Here is a 22,477-nt window from a genome sequence, read left to right as displayed (position 1 = left end):
AGGTATCAGAGTACATATTCATATTTGTGGTTAGAAATACGGGTATGTGCACATTAATTCAGTCTTAGGACAGGTCTGTTAACAGACTGATTTTTTTCTTAGTTGATACAGCTGATCAGAGCTGGTTGCCCTGGCTGGGGAGTCACCAGCCCGCTGGCTTTAATGGAAGTGGTGCTGGAATCAGTGCCCAGCGAGAGGCTGGCGGTGGCGAGGCCGAAGTGTTGCAAACTGGTCTGGGACTAGTGAAGAGGAGCTGCCCTTGATACCCTGGAGGGGGACAGGTGCAAGGTCGCACTCAGCAAAGAAATGCTTGCGAGTTGCTCCTCCTCCAAGTGCGGCTCTTCGCCTTGTTTCGTGTCACTGGCACTGCAGGCCGGGGGGAGAGGAGAATACTCTCTGAGGCGAAATGGCAGCTGTTAATTGCAGCTGTTATTAATTACTGTGAGTGTAAATAGGACTGAGAGGCGTAAGACTGGTTTGCTGTCTCACACCGTGTGTCGGGAGCGTCCTTCGGAACCACGCGCCCTCTGCAGCCGACGAGCAAGGGGCGGCCACCAGCGGGGCGCGGTGCCCCAAACTGCCCCGTGCCCGGCAAGAGGTCGGGGTATGGCCACGTGGGGCATCGTTACAAATGCAAGGAGAAGAATTTGCGGGGGCATGCGAGAGGCACCAACTGGCCCGCTCTTTGGGTTCGTTTTCAGTACGGTGTCGCGCTGGTTCCGAATTGGGCGGCTTCGGAATTTTCCCCAAATAGTTACGGGGTAACTGATTTCGGGAACTCGACTCGATGCTTTGGCTTCCGTGCAGAGAAACGTGGATACGAGCACCCTTGCCAAGGCACTGGGTTTAAAACACAAACCAGAAATCCCTATCAAAGTGCGTCTGCCGCTCTTTCTTCCCAGCTAAGAGGCCGGGCTCCTGGAACAGCGGGGGCCGCTTGCAGCCGAAATAGGTGGTATTTCTACTCATCCCCTTTTCTCTGCGCCTTTTTCGCTCCGCAGCACGTTCCTCGGCCATGTGTTAGGAGGCGAGGTGCTGGCTCCCGCCTCCCGTGCCGCCGCAGCATCCCTCTTCATCCCCGCAAGCAGCCGACCCTGCTCCCGGGGAAGAGTTCTCCCTGATACTGGACTCCTCTTATTACATTTCCCTCCCCATACCATTTTTTTTTTTTTTTGGCGGGGTGGGGAGGAAGGCTGCCCTGGCGCTAGCGGCGAAGGTAAATCTCCCGGCGGCGGCGGAGCCTCCCCGACGGCAAAGGGCGGGCGCCGCGCCCCGCCGCTCCTCTCGTGGCCCCGGTGCTCTGGTTTTCCTCTCCCTGAAGCCCTGTGTACACAAAGGGCTTGCTTCTGCCTTTCAATTAGGTAACCGAGATTTATTTACTTTTGCTCTTTTTTTTACTTTTTTTTTTTGCTCTTTTATTTACTTTTGTGCTCTCCGTACACATATTTAGTGTTTGTAGCTCCTGTCAGCCTCGGGGTTGGGTTTCTTTTCTCCCCGAGAAGTTATTTATTTGTATTTCTCGGGAGGCAGTTTTAAATCAAATGCCCTTGTCAGGGAGGACTCCGTCCTGCCTGGCTCCTAAAACAAGCCGGCGGCTTTTAAGGAGCCGTCGGGGCACCCCTTGGCACAGGGGGGCCCCGGCCGAGTACGACCCCCCCAAGTCCCCCGTTGGTCAGGGCTGGGGCCGGCCGCGGCTCTCGGGGTACCCCCGCCGCCCCTCGGCTCCCGAGGAGCCCCGGGTGGGTGGGTGGGCAGCTTTTTTGCCGCACGTCGGGGGGCAGGACGAGCACACCCCTCAGGAAAGACAAAACAAAGCAAAAAGAAAATAAGAAAAAAAAAAGACGGGTATTGCTGGAGAGCAAGGATTTCCCCGAGGTCAAGGGGCTGAGACGCGGTAAGGGCACCCAGCAGCCTGGGGAGGATGCCCCAGCGCCACCCACGGCTGCGGGTGGGGGACAAGGATGGGGAAGAGCGTGGGTGTGCGTGTGGTGGTGTGTGTTTGTGTGCGTGCGTGTGTGTGTGTGTGCGCGGGGGGCAGCTGCTCGGTGCTCCAGGCAGCCGCGTGTCATCCTAGGTGGCAGAGGGAGCGCCTACCGGAGGAGCCAGGGATCTGCGAGGCGAGCCGGTGCCGCAGGAAGGCAGAGGGATGGCATTTACCCTCCCGGCCACGAAAGGTAAACAAGGTTTGGCCACTCTCGCTTTTTTGTTTGCTTCCCCTCGGCGCTCACGGACCTGCCCTCGGGTCCCACGCTGAGCAGAAGGCTGCCCCCGGCCTTAGAGGGGACCAAAGGGGACCGTAGGCGACCAGAGGGGACCCGAGGCGCTGCCTCCTTGCTGCTCGACTCCTCCTCGCCCCCCGGCTCCGGCCCGGGCCGCCCGAGGGGCTGCTGCCCATCCTTAGCATGAGGGGCTCGGGGAGGTGGGAAGGGAGCCGGGGTGGCTATTTTCCTGTGAGAGAGACTGGGGAAAATATAAATGCCTAAGAGATAACGCTCGGCCACCTGCTCCGCACCCTTCCGCGCTCCCCACGCCCCGAGTAGGAGCTTTTATTGTCCATAAAGAGCAAAACGGGAGCGGCCGGTAATGAGATCAGGAAAGGAGGCATTAGAAAAAATAACGCTGGGGCACCGCACGCGTAAAAGGAGGGTGTTCTCCAAAGACACTTCTGGGCGAGCTGCAGTAAAGGTTTTATTGGTAATCGAGAAGCGACTCCCACCCGCAGGCTTGGCGTTAAAGGACCACCTCAGGGGGCAGAAGTGACACTGCCTGGCTTGTGAACGAGACCCGCTGGGCAAAAAGCAGGGCTCGGTAATAACAAGTATTTACTAAACGAGTTACTGCCAAATGAACGCCGGGGTTTAGGCTTCGATTTGCCGGATAAGCTCTTTAGTAGCTATGAAAGCAGGCCAACAACTTTTATAGAGGAAAGGAAAATATTTAAAGTCAGTAACTTCTCTATTAGCTGAAAATTAACTTCTGACAACAAACGGGATTTTCCCTCCCAGTCGAATCAAAGAATCAAAAAATCAAAAATTTATACTTAAATTTTACCCTGAAAGATCTACTCTTTTTTAAAATAACAGCACCAACAGGGAAATTTTTCAGCTTCATAAGAACCAAACGAAAGCAAAGCGCTGCCCGCGGACAGACGCCTGTGGTCAGAGTGGCTGAGAGCAGAGCACCCGTACCGGTGCCGGGAGGGTTTCGCACACGCAGGGAGAGCAGAAATGCCATTTCCCCTACAGGTCCTGAGGTTCTTCCGCGGGGATTTTAATTAGGCAAAGGAATTACCCGCCCTGGCGCCGTGCCTTTAGGTAGCTGCGGGATCTGAGTGTCCCCGGCTCATCTTCCTCCTCCTCCGGCACCGGGGCCGCTGCCTTTTGGGTTCCCAGCTGGGCCCCTGTGTCCTGAGGATCTCCTCGATGTTAACGTGGCTTTAAAGAGGAAAGCAGAAAAAAGAGGAAGGCGCTCGCGACCGATTTTAGCCCGTGCCTTGCTGCCTTTCCTCGGTTCTCAGTCCTGAATGGTCTCGCTGCAGCTGAAATCACTGAAAATCGAGGTAAGGGGGCGTTCAGATGCGGGTATGCAGAGGTAGCGGGAGCTTATGGATGAGCAATTTTGTCACTTGTTCAGAGCACTCTCCTTGAAAAAGAGGAGAAACCGGAGAAACGGTTATCCCTCCCCCAGATTAAAAACCATCTGCTATTTCTGAATGTTTAAAGACTTTTGTCAGGATTATGGCTTTATTCCAAATGATAAAACATAGGGATTTCACTTGTCACTGCCGCAGGAAAAGACAAAAAATCTCCACCTTCCCTGCTCCAAAATGACATAAAAAACCCAGAGCATCAGAACATTTTTGGTTTTTATTTTGCTTTCATTATTCAACGCTGAGACATAACAAACGATTACAGATCGGAAAACACGTTTGAAAAAGCAGTAGGGTCACGTTACGACAGAGGTCTGGCCAGCATTAATCTGGAGTTTGGAAAACAGTTGACAGTTGTGAAGTTTCTTTTCTTTGGTGGTTGTTTTTTAATTATTATTTTTCCTTTCCTGCTTCCCTTTAAAAATAACCCCCTCCATAATAATAATAATGAAATAATAATATCCCAAGCCCTACCGCGGTTACCATAAGCAGAGTCCCTTCTTCCTTTCCACTTGCAACCAGCACGACCGGGTAAATTGAAAGATCATTTAATTATTTTCATTCTAATCGCTTTAATCCCCCTTCTACTAGGAGCAAATGATGCTAATGGGATCCACATGGAGAAGCCCCGGGGTGGCGGTGGGGGGAATCCTCCCGGCCCCGCGCCCAGGCAGGTGGAGCCCGGCGGGGCGGGGCTCGGCCCGGCCAGGAGTTTTAAAATAAATAGTTTGCTCTTAAACCACCCCCTCCCCCCCCCCCCCCCCCAATATATATATATATAATTATTTTTTTTTTTTGACACGCTCTAAGGTGACCCTATCATCACCCCGTGGCGACAGGGGACCCTCCTGCAAAAGAGAAGGAAAATCAAGCCCCGCTCTCGCTCCTTGCCCCCCCCCCCCCCCCCCCCCCCCCCCGTTGTCACCCCCGTGGCGATAGGGGACCCTCCTAAAACAGGGAAGGAAAAACGAGCCCCGAGCTCGCTCCTTGCTGCCCCCGGACCCCCCCAGCCTGCCCGGATCCTGAATTTGCTCGGGTCGCCCTCTCCATCCCCAGGCGTTCGGCGGCAATGCGCCAGTGCCGCCCGCTGCACCTCTCTGGTGCCCAGGGAGGAGCAGGAGGAAGGGGATTAGTACACGGGATTAGTTCTAGCAGTGCTGTCGGCGGCCAGAGACTCTGCATCGGAGCCCGCAGGAATGTAGCTCGTAGCGGGATCGCTTTGGTTTGCTTCGGGTGTTCGTGCACATGTTCAAATACAGTACCTGCCTGTTTTTATAAACAGCTCTCAGTACACAGTCAATCAATCATGCTGGCAAGCAAGCAGACCAGGAGCCTAGAGTATATACAAGACATAAATATATATACACGAACCCCCCGTCAGCGTTGTAGTATTTACACATTATTTTTCTATAACCCTTTTCTAAGGGAAACTCTATCTGGAAGATCTAAAGCTGGGAAATCAAGGTGAAAAAGTAGCAGATATTGTTGAGGAAGTTAAGTTATACCATATGTTCTAATACCAGCAAGGGAAATGTTAGAAATAAAAAGAAAAAAATGAATGTCCAAAGTTGAAGACTTGTAAAAAATCCTATTATGCTTACATTCAAGGGCTCAACTTGGAGAATATGTGGCTGAAAAAAACATGAAAACTGGTCGTCTAAAAATACGATGCAATAGATATATCTGGAAGAGACATGAGTTTACCAGATTTTCTAGTCAGCAGAGCATTCTTTATGTTGCAGTCATTTCTAGTCTTTCTTTAATTTGAAACATATTTACATCCAGAGATAGGTCCCTGCAAATGCACTGTGTATTTTTAACAATCTTTTGATAGTAAGAGCTCTGCACAGCCCCCTCTTTGTGACACTGAGCCTTTTGCTTGCAGGAGGACATGTGTGAACACAGCATCCTTGGCATGAGGTGCCCAGCAGATCTGAAGTATCCCAGCAATGCAGAGAGAATAGTTACCTATCAAGGTAGGAGAAAATCAACTTCCAGGACATAAAGGCAGACACCAAGGTTGGGGGAAACTAGGAGTTTCACTGAAACAGAGGTGGCTGGTGCTGCAGAAATGGCAGGGTGAAGTTCTTATGTTGCCATGATCCTGACCTATGCCTCTCTCCTCTGGATAGTGAGCACCAGGGAAAGTCCTGGGCTGCTTTGGCCTGGTAGGGGGATGATGCTCAGGGAGCAGGAGCTGAGTTTCAGCAGAGCATCACAGGCAGCTTTTCCCCAGTGGTGAAAGCTACTAAACAAGCTTGTAAAATTGGGGACCACCACATTGGTCTTGCTCAAGAATGATCTTGTGACTCTATTCCCTCTGTGGAGCCATTGTCAGGCATATTTTTCTTCTGTTACAGCTACAGCATTTGTTGTGCACATTTTCCAATCAAGAATAAACTTGATATTAAACTCACTTTCACTCTGTGGTTGTTGTTGTTAAAAACAAATCATATAAGGAGCCTAAAACAAACATTACTGATGTCAGTGGAGTGGTTTTTGATGCTGCCCTTGCAAGTTGGCTGGAAGTTAGAGACATAAATAGTAGGGAAATTTAGTTTCATCGGCTTCTCTGAGACTTAAAAGCACATATTTAAAAATGGGTCTGTCCGCAGAACAGGGATTGGATTTTTCATCTGCTTACATCTAAGACACCCTCCATTCTCCCTGTTAAGTACTATGTTTAAAATGGATTGGATTACTCTTTTGCTTAAAGGACATTTCCATTTTTATATAACCATTTCCACTTGTCATCGTATAAGTGAGTGCTTCATCTATCAAAGCTTTACTCTTGTGAACTTGATGCATGGTTTTCTGTAGCAATGGATTATGGAGTCCTTTGACAGAAACATGTCTTGATCTGTGGTGGACAGAAGTCTTAAGTGAAAATTTGCAATTAAAATAGTACATGAAGTAATTAAGAAATATTTAATAACTTTAATGCAAGTGGTGTTTTATGTAAGCACTGTAGCACTGATTCCACGTTAATCTTCTCAGGTGATAATTGTAAGGAGACTTTCTTTTGCTCTCAATTAGCAGTGGATTAATTTGGGTTCATGTGAAGTTCACCATCTTTATTCACAAAAACTATTGGCAAACATATAAATGATATTTTAATGTTATGGAAAGATTGTGAAAACACATTATTTTTCACTACCAAAGATTCCCCCCGGATAAATCATTGTTAATAATACTATAAATAAACTGAGATCTTTGAGTTAATTCTTGTGTTCTAATCTGAGAGAAAAACAACAGTTATGAGATACCAGAAATGCAAACCATGTGAAGAGTTTGTCTGGTGACATAGAGGATTCTTCCTTCAGGAGGCACATACCTAAGCTCCCTTCAGAAAGCTAGGAAAATTAAAAACAAATTTTGATGGACAAGTTTGATTTATTTTTGTGTGTGCATTCTGCTAGAACAATTATCCACTTTTTTTTTTTTCAAATGAAGAAACAGCACAAATTTGTCAACAAACCAACGAACTTCACTTTCTTTAACCTTTCACCATAACTTTGTGATTCTTACTTCCAAAGCCAATGCTACTGGCCCACCAAAGACTGTAAGTGCCAGCCAGAGCAACCATATAGATCGTAAATGTGGGTGGATTTGTCAGCCACGTTCTCCTGGATAGATTATTATTTATCAGTCTATGAACAGACAAATACTCCTTTGCTAGATTATGTGGTACACCTGTACCCTAGAATAGTTTACTGAGACACCTTTTCATTTGGACCAATGTTTTGCTGTTGCCAGTACAGATGGGGCTCTTCTGTTTATTTTACAGGCTTCATGTGCATCATTGTTGTGGTTTAACCCGGCTGGCAGCTAAACACCACACAGCCGTTCGCTTACCCTCCCCCCTCCCTCTCTGGGATGGGGGAGAGAAATGGGAAAGTGAAGCCGGTGAGTTGAGATAAAGACAGTTTATTAAGACAGGAATATAATAATAACAATAATAATAATAATAGTGATAATGATAATAGTATTAATAATAATAATGTGTAAGAAAACAAGTGATGCACAATGCAATTGCTCACCACCCGCTGACTGATGCCCAGCCTATCCCCGAGCAGCCGCCCCCCACCCCGGCCAGCCACCCCTATATATTGTTTAGCATGACGTCAGATGGTATGGAATACCCCTTTGGCCAGTTTGGGTCAGCTGTCCTGGGTCTGTCCCCTCCCAGCTCCTGCTGCACCCCTAGCCTGCTCACTGGCAGGACAGAGCGAGAAGCCGAAAAGTCCTTGGCCTGGTGTAAACACTGCTCTGCAACAATTAAAACATCAGCATGTTATCAGCGCTCTTCTCATCCTAATCCAAAACACAGCACCCTACCAGCTACTATGAGGAAAAATTAACTCTGTCCTAACTGGAACCAGGACAATCACGGATATTGAATTTGGCTATATCTCTTTTCTCCAAGGTTAAATGGTTTTTGACCAAAGCATTACTTGTATTAAGTAACGGTCTTATTAGTACTACTTGTAGTATGCATAAAGCCTCCAGTTTTGTTTCTTTTTATGGATAGTAAAGGATGGTTGTCCAAAAATATCTGAGAATGCTGCTATGTAGTAGTTGATATCATGGGGTCACTTACTGCTAAGCTAAGACCATAGGTCTGCCAGAAGGTGAGGTTAGAGATACTCCTAAGCTTTTACTTTTTCCAAACTCTACTGACATTCTGTTTTTCTCCTCGCTTGCTTTTTTTGACAGTGGGGGGGGGGGGGGGGGGGGTCAGGATCGTAATAGGGTGTATCTTGTTAAATGCATTGAAAGAATAATGTAGATAAGCCTCTCTAAGTGCATTTTTTTGGTGGCCTGCTTAGCACTAAAGTATCTCATATTCTATGTAAAATTCTGCACACTTCATGCAGCGGACAACTTCTAAAGTAATCTAGAGGTTGTAAATCAGCATTTGTAGGATTGATCTGTGGATGACTTTGGAATAAGGATGAGAACAAATTTATTGACATAAAACTATATGGCAACATGGGCTGCCTTAGTACCAAGAAAAGGAAATAATATATTAAAACAAATTTATATTAAAAAGCTGAAAATGAAGTTTTAACAAAAGTCAATTACTAACCACGTGACTTCTGCATTTTATCACATATGTAAACCTTATATGTAGGAAAAAGATTCAAACATTTGTTATCATATTTTTAGTGTGATAGATTTTTGTTTGTTTGTTTAAATTTTGCTGCTGTGCAAAGAAAAAGAAAAAAGGAAAAAAAAACCACCAAAAAAACCTAAGACAAAACTAAGTACAAATAAGAAATGGTACTGCCACACTTTAGACAGCATGCAACAATAGTAAATAAATTTATTGATATATATTACTAAGTGGGATATAGAAATAGGAAGTTATATTAAATGTGAAAAAATGCAGGATCTTGACTGTCATTAAGAAGTATGCAAAGAGAGACACACTTAACACATCTAAAGCAGTTCAGCGATTCCTTTGCTTATTTTGTCATGCAGGTGATTAATGCTGCAGAAGGCAAGTAAATGAGACCATTTAAAAGTTCTCCAGTTATAAAAATATATTTCAATTTGATTGTGTTACATGTAACTGCAGTAATTATTCTGAATTCTTAATGTGAAGACAGGGAAAGAGTAGTTGTGAAAACACTTTTTCTAACACTTAGGAAAATGTTGAGATGAAAGTCATGTAAAGAATACCTGAGGCATCATGCCATAAGGAATATGTTCCCTCTGGTGCAGCAGAGTAATATTAAATCTTTTTTACCATGTAAACCTCTGTGAAGGCTGATGAGTCAGTGCATAGAACATATCTGTGGAGAGGTCCACAGGACTGAATGAAAAGTCATGTTGTTGGCACTAGGTTACATGACTGCAGAAAGGCTTGCACAGCATAGACAGATAATGTTTTTTTGGAAAGGGAAAGCCTGCTTTTGAAATTAAAGTCTTCTTTTCAGTTTTTCTATATAGGATGTTTAAGAAGAACACAATGCTCCAGCTGTAGTCCAACAGAATAAATTTCCACAGGTATAGTGAAGGAGACGCATTGTAAATCATTTTCAATATCTGCCTTACATTTCAAAAGATACGCTCATTTTCTTATGCAATGGTTATGTATCAAAAATATTGTGAGCTTATTAGTTTTTGGATATTAGCATATCTTAGTTTTGGCTATTAACAAACGCATCTGCCTCAAGTCCAAGAGCGCATTCTTTGCAAATTGGCAGCCTCTTCTCATGAGCAGGGCTTAGAAAATGAGATCCTCAGAATTTAACCCTGCCAAAAATGAGATAGGTTGCATATTTGGTCTTTCTCCCCAAAAACAAAACAAAGCAAAACAAAAAACCCAAACCCTTATCTAAAAAAGCCTTGATTCCACCCCCCCCCCCCCATTTAAATAATTTCTCAGCTGCATGGATTAGAAGATTTTCCAGAAGGTTAATAATAAAGGCTATGCCTCCTCGGAAAACTTATGTTTATGCTGGTATCCACTGTCAAACCCAGACATTGAAATAACGAATGAGGTTCACTTCCTCAGAATGTGTAAATGTCCTGACTCAGAGTTAAACTGTCAACAGCTGAAAGACAATACCATTGACATGTACCTGGCACTAGTTACTCAGGTTTATTTTTTCCTGGAAAGCTGTTTTGGGCGACAGAGTGGCGTCCGGGTTTCCCAGGTTGTTGTGCTGACAAACTGCAGTGGTGGTAAAGGCAGGGAGTCTGACAAAATCTCATTAATCATTTTAAATTAAATCCAACATTCCTTTCCAACTCTGCCAAGAAGAAAGCTAACTTTTACAAATGAATACCCTCTCTGAGAAGAACCAATATCCTAACCATGTTGCTTTCAGATAAATATTCTTGATTTCTGTCATGTACTAAATATCAAATAGGTATTATTTTTAAGCTGAAAAATAATGAGTTTGTTTAATGGCCAGAAATCTGAAAAGTGCTTTTTGTTCTTGTTTTCTATAATAGGTGCTATGCAGGAACATCTCTCATATTTAAACCCACATTTTTTTTTTTTCAGTGAACTGTAGATTTTTTGCTTTTCTAAATCATAAAGCAAATATAGAAAAAAAAAGTTGCTTTTTAATGGAATAAAATTGCACATAGGGAATGGAAGTGTTCTGTGCAAATAGTTTATATCTTCTCAAAGCTTGTTTAGATAAATAAGAAAGAAAAAATTGCAAATTCATTAACATCACTTAACAAAAGCACTGAAGTGATGAAGGAACTGTGTGATCTCTGAAGCTTTTTAGATAAAAATTCATTTCTGTAGCTAATCCTAGCTATTTGGTTATGATGTAATTACACCCATTGTATGGTAAATCTTAACTTTTAACATCTGATTAGATCTGATTAGAAGATCACATAAAATTTTATCTTACTAAAATCACTATTATATGTAGGTTATAACAGTTTGCATATTTCCCTTTAAGCCAAACTGAAACCGTAATGTGCCTATGGGAGACACAGGAAATCCTCTAAGTCTGTCCTTTGTCTATTTTAATAGTGCTTTTGAGATTAGTGATAGATTTTACAATGGCAGAGAACAAGTCATCTACTGTAAGGTTTATTACTTTTGATATTTACATGAAATATGTGAAAAGAAAGAAAAATCTTTCTCTTAAATACTCATTTGCAATCCAGTTCAAGGCAAGTAAATCCAACTTTTCTAAATACTTAATATTGTTGTTTTGACTTTCTAACATGAGAAAGTTAGTATACCTCAATCTTTGCTTAACTACTTTAAAGTAATTTAATACTTTTAAAAATAGAACTGTAAAAAAATCATATGGCACTACAATCTTAAATAGAGAACTAAGTTATTACCACTTCAAAAAAGAGCAATTCCAGTCTATAAATTTGTTTATGCAATGAACATTACTAAATTTTGGTATATTGCACAGGAAATAGTCACATTTATTTGCCCAGGTAAACAGTTCACTTTCCTAAATCTTTATTTTGAAGCTGTTTTATAATATTTGTTTTCCATTGTAGGGAATGGAAGGGAGAGGTTGAAGAGAATAACTAGAATTTATTTTTATTTAATGAAAATTTCTTGTCTACTTCAAAATTGACAAACTTGTCTCGCTTACAAGTGTTTGGACTTTTGTTTGTTGAAGATTGTTTTATTTTGAGAAGCCAAAGCTGTATAAATCTGTTATTTACCATGAGTGAAAGCTATTCAAGTTAGAAACACATGAAAATGTAAAATGTCAGACACAGACTATAACTAAGCTACATGAATATGTAATATACATCATATACTTTAAACAAATGCAATGAGAGACTCAGAAATTAATCCAGCCCTAAAAACTTGTATTATGTGATATTTCAAGTGGACATACACAAATAAAGAACAATTGTCTTTCCGTCACATCTGAAGTGTATTCTAAAGTCAGCTAATTTTCAGAAATGGACATTCAGAACACAGCTTTAGTTTTATAGGACTGGAGCATTTGCTATGCCACAGGCTCTTTTCTTCCTTTAGTGTATCTACTACACAGTTAAGTGTGCAGGCAACATCACTTACATACCACCTTCCAGTTTGACTTTCCCAATTCCACTGTCAGGAGAGAGTTCTTCCACAGCTTCCTAACAAGCAGTCACAGAGTATTTCTCTTGGTACAAATCCGTAAGTTGTATGGCCAAATTTCAAAGGGCATGCAGTGGTGGAACCTCCTACTAGCTGGGGAATCATTTTGTGGTTAGTAGTATGATCACATTCGCGTAATTAGTTTTGAGATCCTCTACGTATTCTGAAGTGCTTGATCAAGTAGCTACTTTCACAGCAAACCAATAGTACAGTGCTTAGTAACACCTGGGGCAGTGTAGTTAGTACCTATCACTATTTTCTTTTCAAATGTACATGGAGAAAGCAATAGTGTATACTGAAGAAGACACTGCCCAAACCTTTGTTTTTAGAGGACTAAGGAAATTCAAACTTTATCTTTTCTCTTTGTAAGAATGGTTTTACACCTGCTTAAGATTTTTTTTTTCCTTGTAAAACATGGCAGAAAATTGCCTAACTTCAAGAAAATTCTAGATTTTTAAAATAAATAAATAAAAATTACTTATCTGCCACTCTGGAGAAAGACACAAACCTCAAAAAAAAAAAAAAACAAACCACAGATGAGATGTCTATTGTCATTTTTTGTTTATTGGTTACCTCTACGGGAATTCACATGTGGCACATTGCACATTGAGGTTTTCTGTTCCACTCTGAATTGGTAACATAAGGTACAGCATGAGTTGGGTGCTAATCAACTAATGCTGTTCAAAATCATACTCAGAAGATCAGATGCTGTTATTTGTACATGAGTAGTTTTTTTTTTTTTTTTTTTTTCCCCTGGACTTTAAGCATATTGTCCTGTTTCTAATTTATCACCCTGGTCTTTGAAGCTTTCTAAACCTTGTTAATAGATGTACTCAACTATCCCAGACATAACATATTCTGCCTGCCTGGAGGCTTTGTTCTGTATCTGCCTGATGATGGGAACCGAGGGTAACTGGAAAGTAAGAGAAATGCAGATTAACGAATTGTACTCTCATATCAGTGCAAAATCTAAAACACTATCTCTCATGTCAACATAGGTGCCAGTGAGAAGAGAATGAGACCTTGAGCTGCATTTGTGGTCCCAGAAGAAAACTCTTCCAGATAAGATTAGTTGTAACTTCAAAATTCACTGAATTCTTCTCTTTATGTGCGTAATGTCTGAGGAGTGTTTTCTAGAAATCTGTAATCTGCAGTCTTCATGTAAGAGCACCTCAAGGAGCACACAGAGACTTGTCCTTATTGTTGGTTTTACAGATTACATTACAATTTTCCTGTTTTTTTTTTTTTTTTTTTTTGAACAGGGACAGACGTTTGCCTAAGGCAATGTTTAATATAATGTTTTTAACATTTCATGTTTGAGATTAATAAATGATTAAGGAACGCACCCTTGGGCCTTGTGAAATACATGAAAGGACACAGGGTGAAGCAATGAGGGACCCTGAGAGAGGGGAATGATACTGTAAAACTTCACTGGAAGATTGCTGTAATACTGCTGGCAGTGTACGCTACACGAACACAAATGACATTTAAACTTGATTAAAGGTAATTTAATAAAAAAATACAACTCTTTCTGAGTGCATTTTTGCATGTGAACCAGAGCTATGAACAAAATCTTGCTTATGCTAAATACTTGAAGAAGCAACGGTAGCTACGTTTTTTCCCCTGTTATTTATGTAGCCCTTATGTAGATTGAAGTAAGTATATTGTCAGTCATTGCTTTTCTCACATCTAAGACGAATGTAATAACCACTCAGTGCCAAAGATAAAGCAGCAGTGTGGGCAAAGTGCATGCCTATGAGGAGTATGACCTGCATTCAATTCCTGTCTCTGCCATAAGCTTCCTACATTTAAAAAAAATAATAAAAAAATCCACAGCAATCTCTAAAACAGAACTAAGATGATCTTTCTACCTCATCTCATGGTGTGGTAGGTAAAAATGATAAATCTATTAGTTACCACAACGAAACCAGATGCTAGAGATAGCTGAGGATTATGTAAACAAACAATCAGGAAAAGATTAAGGAATGACTCTTTTTCAACTACATATGATGTCAGTTTAAGAAAAGCACTGCACTACGGGTTAAAACCAGGCAAAAATCCTCATTAACTTCCTTCATTTTCACTTCAAATGCACTAATATTCTACACGCTTCAGAGAATGTAAGATACGACCTGACTTGAAACCATTTCTCAAGTATTTTCATAAATCTAGAAGTATTTAAAAAGCTAGCTACATAAGAGACTCAGAAAGAATACTTCAGTATCTCAGTTGGCCAAACAGTCTGCAACAGCTCCAGACTTGCACAGTAACCACTCTAAGCGTGCACAGTCACTGTTTTTAACAGCTTTAACAATGAGTCATCTGGTATAAATTTGCCTAGGCATTTCCATCATTGACACATCTAAACTGAGGGAGGTGGTTGAAAGAAGCAACATGTTTAGCTGCTCTCTACCACTTTCCCTGTTGAAATTTTCCTTTGCTTACAGTGCTGAATAGCTGAATGTAGTTGTCCTACATCACCAATGTGCCTACAATATAGGTTAGCTATGTGTAAAACACACATTCTCCCTAGGCTGTGCCTAACTGACATCAGGGTTCATCTAAAACAGAGGTTGTAATCTTCGTTAAATTTGAGTGAATAGCACATTGCTATTATTCAAGTTAGTCATATAGCATTAAATATCAACTTAGATATTTTACAAGTATTCTGTCATCTTCTAGAATAAAATTTCTTATAGTATTCAAATCAATGTTTCTCTAACATATGTATCTGAGGTAATTAGCACTGTAAAAGAAAAAGCTTAATGCAAAAGAAAGAAGTACACTCTTAAGAGATAAAAGGAGAAATTTTAGTTAAAATATTTTACAATAAAATAATTATGATTATAAACCTCTTTAGTTAAATATGTACACATTACATGGCATTTTAAAAAGAATGAACTTATTAAAGTTTCAAGCAGATCTAATGCACAAATCCACCACTTTGTCAGCTTAGACTGTAATGTCAGTTTTAACATTTGTAAATAGCTGTGTCAGACTAATGGCATTGTTTTGTGCAAAACTAAAAAAATTATGAAAAACAAATCTCCAAATCCTTCCATTCCCACAGTAAATAGTTAGAAAAGGTAGTTTGCACATACACACACTTACACACACGAACTTTGATTGCATACAGAGGTTAGAATGACCAGCACTAAAATAACCCCCATCTCTACAAAATAATCAATTTCTTGAACTGATGTAGTTTTTGAAAATTACAAATCTTAAGTGCTAGCAAATTGTGCTTTTAGGCAGCCACATGGCCAATAAGGTAGATGTTGTCATAAAGGTGCCCTACAAAATCTTCACTAATATTCTGTGCAGCTCGTCGTGTATTTCGGATGAATTCTCTCTTTGACATTTTGTTCTTCACATGAGGGCTGGTTAGATCAATGGAAAGTAGAATCAAAGAGTAACACAGTACATAAACTGCATCTAGACAAGAAAAAAATATAAAAGGAAACAGTGATCATTACAAATATTATTTCCTGTCCAAGAATCTTACCAAGTCTTCAGCATCTGGGCCTATAACTGTACATATAGGTACATAAAAATACAAAGGGATATCCCACCAACACAAAATTTAGTATATCAATTTTCAAAGTAATAACATCAGCACATTGCCAGATGAACAATTACAAATCTCTTAATATTTCTACAATATCTAAAAGTCACTGATGTGTCTCTATACATTCATTTAAATGGATTCTTGAAGTTTTTATAAACTAAGGTCAACATCCAGCTAAAGCTTATCTTTAAATATCTTTAAAAGCAGTCCCATTGCTGAAAACTGGCTCCCCAGCAACCGATTAGAAATGCTTATGTATTATGTTGTTTTTTTTTTTCAGCCCAAACAGGATGATGCCTGAATATTCAACATAGGTGAAAGACCTTCCCAAGCCATGTTTGTACTTCGACAAATATTTTAGGTACTGGTTGTGTATTTATTGTGAGCAGTAACATCAACCAAATATGCACAGAAATACAGAGTGATTCACTGAATCAAAGCTCTTTTTGCTTACCAGGGCTAAGGCCAAGCTCTCTCATCAAATCAGGGTTACAAGCACAGAATCTGTGAGAGAACTTTGTTATAAGAGTCTCAAGGTACTCCCCACGCTCCTCAGGGGCATGAATATGTCTGAAGAACTCTCTCAGTGCATTTGGTAAGAATTGATTTCTGAAGTTGTGCAGCGTCACAAGGTCATCCAAAACATCTCGCCTGGTAGAATAAAATCCCACATGATTAGAGAAGTTTCTTTTACCTATTTACATATGAAAATGTAGGTTTAAAAATCGATACGGAAGGTTTAGAGTAGTTTGAGCTTTAGAATAGTTTATTAGCTTTATTTTTGTTGAAAGACAAAATTATCACTAACGATACAAAGATAGTAATATAAATGTTCTTCAGGCACTTACAATAGTAACCAAATATCATAAAAATATACATTAATTAGCAGTTTACGTTTCTTTATATGCATAGTCACTTATACTATACATAAAGGCTTCAATTCCTTTAAGCTATCCGACAGTCATTTAAAGAGACAGTAAAGGGAATACATTTCTGTGTATCATGCATATTTTGTTGCTTAAGTAGAAGCTGTTATAGCAGTATCTTGTTAAAACCCAGCTTAAGTTAGATAAAATTTGCTCTCAAAGCCCCTTTAAAGTCTAAGTCCATCAGAGTGCAATGCTCTGAGGTGTTTTCAACTGCGCACAGAAACAACGAAATCATTCAGACTATTCTAAACAAACAGACATGAAGAAGACATCTGAAGCAAATTTGGAAATAAATTTGAGTGAAACAAAGAATATTCTGTTACATTGGTCCTTTCTATTAAACAGTTCAATACTAAGAGGGATACCTAGAAACCCAGTTTAACTTTCAGTGCCTGATTACACTCCATGAATGGAAGATGAATGGCAGTAGGTGTTGCTAAAATTAACTTGCAATCTCATCTGATAAATGGTTTTGTATTTCTTCTATTATACCAAAACTTCATAATCTGAAGTTTTATAGCACAAGACTGTCAGTGGTGATGATACTAAAAAATGACTGCTAATAAAAGGAGTTCTTTAGTAGTACAGGCTGAATAGGATGAGAAGCAGGAGAGGATTCCTGCTGTAAATGCTGCTGTCCCTCTCCTCTTCCTGTATAAGTCCAGTTGTTATTTTCCTCCTCTTACAACTTTCGTTTGAACTGGTAGTTGGTGCCCCTCTTTCCTGATACTGCATCACCCCAACCTGAAGGTACCCTGATGGGCAAAAGAAAGCACTGCGGAGGTGGAAAAGCATGCTACAGTAGGGGGTAGAGTTCCCTACCACAGTCAAATAGTGGTTAGATAATCCATCATTAATTAAAAAGCTACTACCACTTCTTAAAAGGACTGTTTTTCATGCTTAACACCAAAAAGAAAGACCAAATCAAAAAAAGCAACAAAATATCTACAAGTCCTGAACATCATACAGCACAAACTATTGTGTGCAGTTTGAATGCACGCTACAGCTTACACACAATTTATATGAAGAACTGCAAAAATGGAGAAATAGCACACTGTGTGAGATTGATACATTGGTTATAAGTAATATTTTCAAGGGTTCTTATAAGGTGTTATAGTCACAAATTCTAGAACCAAGAAACTGTTCAGATTTAGCAACAGCATTACCTAGCTGTGTTTTCATGTAGTTTTAAAGCAATAAAATTATATTAATATAAGCAAAATATTTATTGTTGAATGGTGCTGTACACTGAGAATAGCAGTTTTCTCCTCACAAGAAATTCAAGTTACCTTTCATCAAGATAGATTCGCAGCTTCTTCCAATTTAATGTTCTTGTGCAAAAGATAAACTTAGCTATTTCCTTTGGCGAATCGTCTAGTATGCCTTTGGACATAAAGTAGTTGACTCCCTGAGATAAAAGATATGTACATATAAATATGTTTAATCTTCATATTATGTTTAGGAACAAGCACTGTCCTTAGCAATGTAGGAACATAATACAATTTTATATATATATATATGTCTATATTTTTTTTTAAGCAGAATTATTCCTCTTCCTCTCAATAACATTTCAACATGCACAATACAATCTAAAAGGAACTTAATATGTTGTTATGGTTGAGATTTTACATATACTGACAGCAGGACATTTAAAATTATGAATCCCATAATTCTGTAGTATCTCATTTACAGTGTAGACTAATATTTTGGTTTTAATACTGTTAAAAATTGTATTTAAAATGCTACAGGGACCATAACATTTAATTTCATAACTTTTGTAGAGAAGAAAATCTTAGCCATAATGTGTTTTGTCTTTTAAATCTTTGACTAAAACATTAATGTTCTCACATGTATATGACGCATCACATTCAAATAGATGCATTAAATGCATTTGTTTAAATGTGTAATAATGCAAATAAACACAAGCACACTGATTTCAAAGCAGAGGTAAATATAAACATATATAAATGTGCATACACATAAATAAGAACACTGCATCAATATATAAATACCTTAAGAAAGATAGAACTACTGTGTATATTTAATATTCATATTATAATTTCCAGAATTTTCCACTTTGCCAAGCACACATTTCTTATAGAATACACATGCCAAATTTCATTTAAAAATAAAAATATTTCATAAAAAATATTTCAACGATATCCTGAATTCTTTATGTTCACTGCAATATCCCAAAGCATGAAAACTATTTTCCCTTCGATCAAAACCACATTGATGGATTTTTAAAATGTTCAAATTTTCCAACAACAAAAATCTAACCAACTAGCTTCATTTCATTTGCCAGGGAGTGGGAGCAGTTCTGAGAATTGGTTAAACAGAATTTACATTCCTTAATTACAGTATCTATTAAACCATAATGTTGAAATAATGTAAAATGTGTAGGGGAATGCATCTCTGTGTAGGCAGTATACACCAAGGTAGTGCCACTACCTATATCACCTTTAAAACACTTCTGAAATCTTCTGAAATGAGACCACTATTTTTTGTAAGTCTGCCCTTTTAGTTTACATTGTATACATTACATCTATAAACACGTAGGGGAAACCTGTTCAGTCTATAAACTAACTTCCCAGTGCTGTGCAATTTTGCTTAAAAAAGAAATAAAGTACTGAGCATAGGTTTGGAGAGATGTTTTATGAAGTGGATCAGTAAAACAAAATCTCACGTATATCAAGTAAAAAATAAATTAGAATATACGCCCTGAGATACAGTCAGATACTTAAGATATCCATGACAAGTGAAAAGCCAATAAACACCTGTAGCATTATCCAACCTTTTTTTTTTAACCAGTCCATAATTTTAGCTTATATATTTACAAAAAATAGCAGCGGAGAAGCATACTTTATTTTTAAAAGAGTGTTTTCTAAAACAAATACAAATATAAAGTTTTTTTACAGTTAAGAACAAAATAAACCAGTAGTTTTAGTGCCTGATTTTAAGAATTATTTGCAACAGTAATGAAATGTACTGCATTATACATCTGCATTTAAGTCCAAATTAGATTATATTTAAGTCTGTTTGAAATAAGGATGGGCAATGTATGGTTAAGTACTTTCTTGAATTAGAGGTAAATGGGAATGTAAAAATGGGAGACCAAAATGAATATGAACCTCTTATTAATTTCTCTAGTATTTTGACGGTGTATATGTAACTAACAGCGGGACTCCAGGGCTTCACTATTCTTTACACTTTTGGCTTAACTATGCCTCCTTTACTTATATCCTGACTTAATGAGACTTTAGCATTTGCTTCACTAAGAAGTGCGTGTTTACGGCAATATAAACTGGACCCTGTCAAAGAAGTTTCAGTAACGCTCTACTTTTAAAAGCATTTATGCTGCAGCTATTTAACGAACACTTCTGCAACATATCCAGAAAATACCTGGCACTTCATAGATGAAACAACATGAAAACAAGACAAATGGGATTGATTTTTCTGTGTCAGTAAATGCCGTAAGTCATTTCTTTTGTGCACTAGATTACAACTCAGTGTAGGATCCTTATCTGATACTCTAATGAGTCTTTGCAAAACATTTTTATCCTGTCTCTTAATTCCCTCTCTCTCCCCACCACACAACACTTGACAATCTCTCTCTATGTGAATGCAGTCTCTTTATTTATTTTCCTCATCTCTTTCACAAATAAACAGGGTATAAATAAAATACACTTCAACACAAGCCATCATCTTTAGTTGCTGTTTATTTCTTCCTAAGCAACCACAAATACTTCGCAGCAATAGAAACCTGATTTCTCTTCAAAGTTCTTAAATTTTCGCTCACAGCAAATTAAATTTATTTTCAAGATTTAAGGCATGTCATCAAATCTGCTTTCTGTAACACTGTAAACGCTGCCTTGAATTCCTCTCAGAATCCACATTTCAAATAAATCCCTTTAGGAAGCTAAAATGGTTGCTTGTGGCAGGTATACTAGCTGAACTAAGTAGTCCTACACGCTAGTAAAATCTATGCTAAGATTATTTTTCAGTCATCTGGTGATTCTCCTAGGCAACGTTTGACTGAATTCAGCTAGGCAGATCTGGGCCACTATCCACCAGGTCTGAAGAGGTCTTTTTAACACTTAGGAAATAGAACAGGATGAGCTGGTTTGGAGGAACAGTAATTAGGTGAACAGCACAACAGCCTAGATTGCCAGCAGTTCTCTAACTTCTGCGAGGAACCTGTTTGTCCCTATGATATTCTCAGCATTATAGAGTTAGGAAAGATTCCTTAAAGACACCTTGCCTTCCATGGCCAAGAAGCCAGCTCTGGATAAAATCTTCATGGATGAAAGAGTACTTTGATTGTATGTGGAAACAGCAATCACAGCTATAGCCCAACAGTAACAAGAAAAGCAATTCCTTGTATTTCCATAACTTATTTTCTATAATTGCTCTTTTTTTTTTTCCTTTTTTCCAGCCACAAAATGCTTATATTACCAATCTATTCTGTTACAGCACTGACACCTCTGGCTTACTTTCTCTAGTTCCCAAGAGTCTTTCCATTCATTTATATCCATACAAGACAGCTAAAAATCAAAAAGTTTTCTTTTACAAAATTGGTTTAATTTCTGCATTGATTTTATTCTCTTCTAATAGTACTCCCAGAGTTTTTCAGTAAAGTAGTTAACATTAAAACATTTGTAGTTGCCTTGGACCTTTCCGTTTAGTTACACATACAAAGCAAACCAACCGTACTCTACGTTGGTGACACAGAACTCTTTGAAATCACATTTCCTCTCCTCCTACACATACACGTTCTCTGTTTTTAAGATTTAAATGGGATTGTCTGCCAAATCAGAAGTAGGAGATCACAATGCTTTTTACCTAATGGACATTTAAAAATACTACAGCTAAGTATATGACAAATACATTTATCAATAGAGACAAATTTCACTTAATATTTGAAATCTGACAAACATTTGTACACTACTCTATTTGTTCAGCTGATGTAGTTTTAAAAGGTGACTAAGGAAATTGCTAGTAGCATATCAACATTAGCATTTTCTGTTGACTTTTTCAGGCTTTGGTAGGATTATGTAAATATCAACATGAGATGCAGATTTCTTTCTAGACTGTGCTATATTTTTTTTAAAAAAAGGAGGATTTTGATCACCAAATTTAAACATTCTTAAATAAATGCTTAGGAAATATGGGAATTCAAGTTTAACTACTTGCTTGATTATACAGATGATTTTCTGGGGGGCAGTGACTCTGCTTTTATTTTGTATATAAATAAAGGGCCCTGGCCTTTTCTATCCCCAATTTCTATTTGGGACTTCCACGTAACACTAACATGATTAGTAAATGATAATTAGAAATGTACAGTATTATTATTTACATTTCTTTTCTACATAAATACAGTATCTTAATACATTTCGTGGTGATTCTTCCAGAACAGAACACAAGTACTGATTTTATATTTTCCAATAGGTATCTATAAGGTTCTTTTCCTAAGTTATCAAGTCATACAGTGTTTTACTTATTTGGTGACAAATGTGGACACAATATAAAACATCCACTTCAACAGCCTCTTTCATGGTATGTCTTTAAAATACAGTCTCAGTGATACACACTTGTGATGCAATCTTTTAATTGTAGAAATATTTTTCATGTTACACAGCTTCCATAACTGGTAATTTATATGACTGAAGTTCTTTGACTTAAAAGGACAGTTTTCAAAATGGTTTCAACTCTCTCATCCATTCCACCTTTTCACATAGTTA

At 39.2% G+C, this 22,477-nt stretch overlaps 1 protein-coding gene and 2 long non-coding RNA genes across 10 annotated transcripts in view; 1 reads left to right on the top strand and 2 right to left on the bottom strand.

Moving 5' to 3' along the window:
• LOC310899216 lies at positions 1-13,373 on the top strand. 6 transcript variants are annotated; one of them, XR_014584070.1, is made up of 5 exons: positions 1-1,361; positions 2,075-2,174; positions 5,535-5,625; positions 7,437-7,555; positions 13,238-13,373. It is a non-coding gene; the product is annotated as an uncharacterized lncRNA (long non-coding RNA). The 6 variants fall into 6 exon arrangements; XR_014584071.1 differs by having other exon boundaries at positions 2,075-3,559; XR_014584072.1 differs by lacking the exon at positions 1-1,361 and adding an exon at positions 1,369-1,894.
• On the bottom strand, positions 2,426-4,383 carry LOC310899222. Its single transcript, XR_014584091.1, has 2 exons — positions 4,124-4,383; positions 2,426-3,642 (listed from the first exon to the last, which is right to left on the bottom strand). It is a non-coding gene; the product is annotated as an uncharacterized lncRNA (long non-coding RNA).
• The window catches only part of FBXO8 (F-box protein 8), a 19,872-nt gene continuing 10,180 nt past the window's right edge, over positions 12,786-22,477 (bottom strand). For all 3 annotated transcript variants that reach the window (XM_083835379.1, XM_083835377.1, XM_083835378.1), the window contains exons 4-6: positions 18,026-18,144; positions 16,262-16,458; positions 12,786-15,674 (exon numbers count right to left, since the gene is read on the bottom strand). In XM_083835379.1, the coding sequence (XP_083691505.1) occupies positions 15,487-15,674; positions 16,262-16,458; positions 18,026-18,144 (504 nt within the window). In that variant the 3' untranslated portion in view covers positions 12,786-15,486. The remainder of the gene's footprint in view (positions 15,675-16,261; positions 16,459-18,025; positions 18,145-22,477) is intronic.

The sequence above is a fragment of the Anser anser genome, assembly GCF_964211835.1.
Source record: "Anser anser genome assembly, chromosome: 4".
Classification (NCBI taxonomy): Eukaryota; Metazoa; Chordata; class Aves; order Anseriformes; family Anatidae; genus Anser; species Anser anser.
The sequence above is the reverse complement of the archived record's forward strand: the minus strand, read 5'-3'. Positions and strand labels throughout refer to the sequence as shown.